The 6796-nt window shown below is 36.6% G+C and overlaps 1 protein-coding gene across 1 annotated transcript; it reads right to left on the bottom strand.

Annotated features, from left to right (window-relative positions):
* Positions 1-276: 276 nt before the first annotated feature.
* On the bottom strand, positions 277-6790 carry LOC21385130 (long chain acyl-CoA synthetase 4). The gene is made up of 19 exons (XM_024163886.1): positions 6515-6790; positions 5938-6001; positions 5729-5818; positions 5569-5625; positions 5189-5237; positions 4988-5064; positions 4749-4788; positions 4574-4668; positions 4146-4313; positions 3885-3995; positions 3725-3812; positions 3455-3521; positions 2967-3042; positions 2603-2720; positions 2180-2425; positions 1947-2086; positions 1207-1389; positions 971-1090; positions 277-627 (listed from the first exon to the last, which is right to left on the bottom strand). Exons 1-19 carry the CDS (start codon positions 6664-6666, stop codon positions 580-582), a joined length of 1989 nt encoding a protein of 662 aa, XP_024019654.1. The 5' UTR covers positions 6667-6790; the 3' UTR covers positions 277-579.
* Between the last annotated feature and the right edge of the window lie 6 nt (positions 6791-6796).

The raw sequence follows: 6796 nt of genomic DNA, 5'->3' as shown, positions 1-6796 counted from the left end.
CCAGGGACCAATATACATAAAGCTGGTCCGAGGGCGCTTGCACATAAGTTCAGGCAGAGTTATCTTTCCGTAACTTTAGTCTCGCGTAGCATTTGGCTACCATGTACCGTGCTGCTACAGGTTCACATGTTCAGTACCAGTGTCGCTGAGCGGACCTCAAACAAAAATATCAAAAGTAACTTGGTAGATCTTCATTTCCAAGCTGCTAACATAATAAGTTAGAATTCCCTGTGCCTTTGGACAAAAAAGGGAACAAAAACAAGTCAAAAGTAATAATTGAACCAAATAAAGAGGTCGAAGTGGCATAATGTTCATTATCAGAAAGTTCGATCCTTTACAGGGCCAGATACGTTCTCAAAATCCCCTCCATATCAAAGATGTTACCAAAAGTATGGTATTGGATGATTATAAAATTGTTTATAAATAAAATCTTATGTACAATCACAGAGAGAGAGAAGAGAGAGAGAGAGAGACTAGAATAAAAATTTCAATTAAAAGGGTCTCGCCAAATGTGAGGTAGGGAACTTGTGAAGAGACCTCTGAGAGGGGCGTGAACTCTAGCAACTAGCTGTATGTCTTTCATGCTTTTGGCTTGTTTGCACTCTTGTACATGTTATCAATTGCATTCTGCGACCCAAAATTTCCAGTTAGCATTTCAATCATAACGACTTTTTCCATATATGGTAATAAAAAAGGCATTCATGTATACTTCAAGAGATAACTTTGAAACTAATATGTTTTTAACTACTACTTCAATACATACATACATATAAGTAATAATCAATGAATTATTAAGTTGGTATATCAACTTGCAGACTGGAAAAAAGGTAGCAATTGGATTTCTGACATTTGAAACGTGGATGTATCAACCAAAACTAAATCATCCATTGTGATGATCAACATCGAAAAATCAGGCAATTTAAAACAAGGCTCATTCTGAGAATTGCAAGAGAAAATAAATGGGATCTACCTGATAGTATTTGAGCAACTGTGGTCTCTTTTTCTTGTATGTTGGAGTTATAAGGTCACGATCAATGTCAAATGGAACTGGCTCAAGGTGAACGGCTTTTATGAACTCAAAACCTTTCAACTGCCAAGAGCAACATCTAAGCGTCAGAAAAGGCTTCTGGTAGTTATTCAAAAGTCAAACTATTCTACAACAGATGATAAATTGGAAAAATAAGAAAGAAGGGAGGCAAAAAATACCTTTTTCTCTTTAGCAACTTTATTGAGCTCCCCAATAATGTATTCCTTTGCCCTTGGATCTTCACAAAGGGACTCAAAGTCACCGGATATGTGATTCTCTTCAGCCCAGCATTCAAGCGCTTGCTTGTTAGGGTTGACAACAGCAACAAGGAAGGACTCAAAGCTGTTCCCATAAACCCATAGCTGAAATTGACAGAACAAAAGACATGTAAAACACCTATAAACTTTCAGCTGACAATATAAAAGATAGAACACAAAACCACATGTAAAACACCTATAAACTTTCAGCAGACAATATTAAAGATAGAACACAAAACCATTTCTTTTGTTTGCGTAGTTTAAAAATATACATCAAGTTAGCAAAGGAATACCTGGCATTTATATCATACAATAAAAATACACTTACAGTGAGTTATTATAAAGGTGCATCATCCATCAAAAAAGGTGAAGGTAATGAAAAACATGTAAAGCACAAGAAAGACAATTTTTCTACCAAAAAAAAGAATTCAAAATTTTTCTTATGCATGAAGAGTCAGAGCATACATGTCCTGCCCACAACTAAAGGCGAGCTCAACTCCAACAATCACTACAAATTCTCTTCAAATAAATGATTAGAGCAACATCAACTAACCAATCGGGTCTATGAGTCAAATAAAGTCAATGTTATCTCATTTACAAGATGGTTTCTACATCCATAAAAGCTACAAAAGACGACAGTAGCAAACAGAACATTAACTCACGGAATCAATATCAGAAACAACACCATAAATGTTCTCCAAGTTCTCCACGGCTACATACTCTCCTTGTGAAAGCTTGAAAATATTCTTCTTGCGGTCAATAATTTTCAAGCTTCCATTCGGTTGCCACTCACCAATATCACCTGTTGCAAAGATTATGAGATATACTGCTACATAAATCCATTAAGATAAACAATCCATGTACACAATAAGTAAAGACCAAAACATGGGGAAACCTGTATGGAACCATCCATCAACCACGACTTCACTGGTGAGATCTTCACGTTTGTAGTACCCAGAAAATAAGGGGCTTCCCTTCACACATACTTCTCCACGAGGAACTTCTGCAAGGGCATCGTATCCCATTTCAGGAACAGATTCCAGGCGTACATCAACATTTGGTACTGGGGGGCCCACTGTACCAAGCATTGACATTTCATTTGGTAGGGAAACAAATGTCCCCGCACAAGTTTCAGTCAGACCTACATAAAGTTTGACACAGAATATATTAACATGTACAAGTACTAGCATCATATTGATAGTGAAAAGAAATAAAAGTACTAGAAACATATTCCAGGAATGTGTGTTCCACAAGCCAAAGAAGGGGGGGAAACCAAAAAGACAAGGAGACAAAACAAATACTTCAGAGGATATCGCACCATATCCTTGCAAAACATGAGCGCATGTCACCACTCGTAAGAAAGCTTCAACATGAGTAGATAGAGGTGCAGCTCCAGATAGAATAAGGCGTACATTACCTCCTAATCCTTCCTTAACCTGAAGGCATCAGAAAAACTAATGAGATTCAAAGTATTAAACAGGAACTCTTCTAATCTTTTTTAAAAAAAAAAAATTAAAGTACAAAGCACAGGCGTACATTACCTCCTAATCCTTCCTTAACCTGAAGGCATCAGAAAAACAAATGAGATTCAAAGTATTAAACAGGAACTCTTCTAATCTTTTTTTAAAAAAAAAAATTAAAGTACAAAGCACGCAAGAGAAGAAGATGAATATCTCCGCCACCTTGCTAAATACAATTTTGTCAAATATTGGAGATGCCTCTTCATGTTTACGCCCCTTTTGCATGCTATGTTGCTTTCTGTAGCAAGAGGGGAGGGGGGAAAGTTAATCAGATACAAGATGAATGAGTCATAATATAATTAATCCTGTTGTTATCTTCATTCCACAAGCCTAATTCTGATGCAGATTCTGATGCAGGGGCTCACCAAAGTTTGCAGAGAGTTTCAAGTAAATAAGAACTTATGCACCACAAAGAAAATGTACACGAAATGTTTCATTGTAAAAACTACAATCATCTAGAAATATATTAATTTTTGTCGTTGAACAAAAGCAATTATCTCGTACTTGAAACGAAGCCCTTGAGAAAAGAAAGAAAGAATAAAATAGATATAAATCGAAGGGCCTTTCTGAAAATAAATGTGAAAATTGACAGAGGAAGTTCAATTTACTCATGTACTTGAGAGAGAGAGAGAGAGAGATACTGCACTTACAATGCGTATGCAAGATTGAACAATGTCTTCTTCAAGAAGCCACCAGCAGAAATCTTCTGTGTCAAGCCTGGAAATTTGCGCGGCAATTTAAGTGTAATAGAGAATAATGGAAAACTCTCATAAATATGTTTCACGATATAATTACATAAAATAGAAAATATGTTTGATGCCCCAAAATTATGGGCAACTATCAATTCCCCAACCAAGATGCGGTTTTCCCTTTGTCCACATAGATTAAAGATTGAAAACTCAAATCAGAAGAATATTTACCAGAGTAGACTCTATCCATCACACGGGGAACAGCACAAAAAATAGTTGGTTTTAGCTCCCCGATGTCTTCGATCAATAATTTGACATCCTGCATACATACAAATGATCATCTGCCGAATTTAATTTTAATTTGTTTGTCTAATAACTAGTAAGCACTTACCCCACGCCAGAACCCTATTGAGGCACCATGCATAATAAATAACTCCTCAATCACCCGGTCGAAGATATGCGCAAGAGGAAGGTATGAAAGATATACATCCTTGTCATTCAACTATAGAGAAAAAGTATGGTTGCACAAATAGTCAGCACAGCAAAAAGAAGAAAAATAGCTAGATCATGCATGTACCTTAAGTCTGTAGCTTTGGCTTATTCAATTACATCTTGGAAAAGAAATGTGAAGGTTGAAATTAGAAAGACTTACCTCTTCATTTACACTCTTTAGCAGTAGCTTCACTCCAGTCAGAAGAGAAATAATGCTCTCGTTGGATATCATTACTCCCTTGGGGTCACCAGTAGTTCCGCTAGTATACATTATAGTACATATATCACTTTTCTTTTTCACTGGAAGGTCAAAGTCTTTATCGTTACCCTGTTAGAAACAGATAAAAAGGTTGAATCAATATAATGAAATCCCAAAATATCTAAACGAAACATAAGCTAGGACATCTCGGAAACAATATGGAAACAATATTTTAAGACTCTTTTTTCCCCCCTTAAATACATTCTGGATATCAGGGCTTTGCCTTTTTTTTTTTTTTTTTTTTTTTTTTCATTTTTCAAAAAATATTGTAAGTCATGGGAACTGACGAATATCTAGAAAGATTGGTGGAGTCAAATAAAATATCCTACCAATTGCAAAAACTCTTCCCAGGCATAGATCGTCAGGCCAAACTTTTCAACTGCTTCCCTTTGTTCTGGGGTAACCTTGCCAAAGCTCACAAGTGCTGCAGTATAAAATATAGTTATACCAAAGAACATAAGATGTATATATAGACAAAGAAATTTACAAATGCACGCAACTTACTTCTCAGATACTTTGTCGTGTTAGGAAAAGTTTTCAACAGCTGAAAAAAGGGAAAAAATAGTGTACATGTAAGTCCATGATTATAGCACCTTTAACTCTCAAATTGCCAGCACCTATGAAGAATTACAGCACTCATTTCCAGAAGTAGCATTTTGATAAATTCTGGGACAAATTTTCATAATTTTGAAAAGTACTAATGATTTATTATAGCAAGAAATTTACAGATTCAACTTGTGTACCTCGGGAATCTTTTTTTCTTCTGCAAAAGCGATTGAAACCTCAGAATGGTTTATGATGAATTCCACAGCACCGGCACCTAAAACATGCTCAGAAGTAAGGCCAAACATATAAAAACATGATAAGTGGCATGACACGCCAAAAAAAAAAAAAAAAAACCCCTCTTTTAGGTTGACTGCATGATGAAGAAGGGGTATGCATACCTAAGGTGTCATATAAAGGAACACAATAGAGTGCGTGAGCATTGCAAGCCTGCATCACCAGTTTTGCATTATTAATTATCTTCAAGCCAAAATTAAACTTTCTAGACGCAACGAAAGACAATCATATCCCAGTTAAGCGGATAGATATCATCAGATACAAGCGGAGAAGGCAAAAAATTTGCAATCTTATCTCTGTTTTGCGTAAAATGATAAGCCTGATGAGGATAACATATAACATGGCTAATGTCGGACTCAAATAAGAAGGAAACAAAGGCAACTATGGATTAAGAGATACACTTGGAGAAAGTACCATGCATTTTAATGCGACGTATGAAAATAAGGAATAACCAAAGCAAATTACAGGCAAGAAGCAAAGGTACCTGCATGCTTATAATCCACTCTGGGCTATTAACACCATAAATACCACATTTGTCTCCCTGCACTCAGCAAGAACATTTAGTTGGCTCTACTAGCTTGAATGAACTCTTTTTTTTTCCCTTTCAAATTAAAACAAATACAACAAGATCATAGGAGACGTACTGCGCCAAAACCAGAACGGCGCATGGCATTTCCAAGTTTTATCACCAAGTCATAAACTTCTCTATAAGTTTGCCAGACATATTTCCCAGCCTGAAAACAGAGGACGACATTCCAAAATATTAGCTATTTTGCTTAAAACTGAATAGGCAATTAGGCATAAAAGCGCAAAATAAGAGCACTTATACACATCGATTTTTCCTGCAAAATACCTTCCCGTCTATAATCTCCCGGCGACCAAGCATTCGATTTTCGGGACACCTCTCCACGGACAACCTATGCAACAAATACCGTAAATTAACTCCATCAATGAAAAATGAGGAACTTAAAGTAACGCTGTTTTCTGCTGTGAAATCAGATCTCAGCTTTTTGTTATTCACTATTACTATTATTATTTCTAGAGCGCAAAAACAAATAAGCATGACCAAGCTGATTAGAGTTCATAGCTTTGATCTGATCGAATAACCACTCCAATAGCAGTGTCAGAATTTGTCTCCAGTCTATGGATTCTACGATAGCGCTTGGTCAAACTAAAACTTTCCACGTTTCGATTCGAATCAAATCATTGTTAGAATCCTAATAACCAAAACCTACCAAAATTAAAAAAGATTCGCAGTTGAAACTCTCTCATTCCGTTCAAAAAGAGATTTCAAGATCAAATCTTTCCAGGCGCATCTAGTTTTTCTTTTTTCTTTTTCCTTTTTTTTTTTCCTTTTTCCCGTGATTTCTCGGAAAACAAACTGAGCAGCAGAAATTCAAAAGAAAACGAAACAAACGGAGGATTCGTACCGGAAAACATCCCAGCAACAGTCCAATCCGTCAATCGGCGGCGGAAATCCGTCCTTGGCGAAGACGCTGCGATAAACAGGTCCCATTGATGGCCTTCCATCGCAAGCTTCCTTCGCTTTCTCCACTTCAATTATGTACCTCTTCTGCGCCATTTTTCTTCCTCTGTCTCTTCCTGCGATCCAAATCCGATCTCTCGCTCTCTCTCTCTCTCTCTCTCTCTAGAATGAAATATGTGAACGAGAAGTGTTTGGATTTATGCAAGAAAAAAGAATAGAAAAGGGA

The sequence above is a fragment of the Morus notabilis genome, unplaced genomic scaffold (genome assembly GCF_000414095.1).
Source record: "Morus notabilis unplaced genomic scaffold, ASM41409v2 Scaffold3729, whole genome shotgun sequence".
In the NCBI taxonomy this organism is placed as follows: Eukaryota; Viridiplantae; Streptophyta; class Magnoliopsida; order Rosales; family Moraceae; genus Morus; species Morus notabilis.
The sequence above is the reverse complement of the archived record's forward strand: the minus strand, read 5'-3'. Positions and strand labels throughout refer to the sequence as shown.

What these genes read in the sequence shown, in the direction of transcription:
- LOC21385130 (XM_024163886.1), bottom strand. Translation starts at nt 6,666, where the DNA reads ATGGCGCAGAAGAGGTACATAATTGAAGTGGAGAAAGCGAAGGAAGCT. An exon ending in GATGGATAGAGTCTACTCTG is followed by an intron (nt 3,522 to 3,724) that starts GTAAATATTCTT and finishes GCAAATTTCCAG; the next exon opens with GCTTGACACAGAAGATTTCT. An exon ending in AGTTGCTCAAATACTATCAG is followed by an intron (nt 628 to 970) that starts GTAGATCCCATT and finishes TTTGGGTCGCAG; the next exon opens with AATGCAATTGATAACATGTA.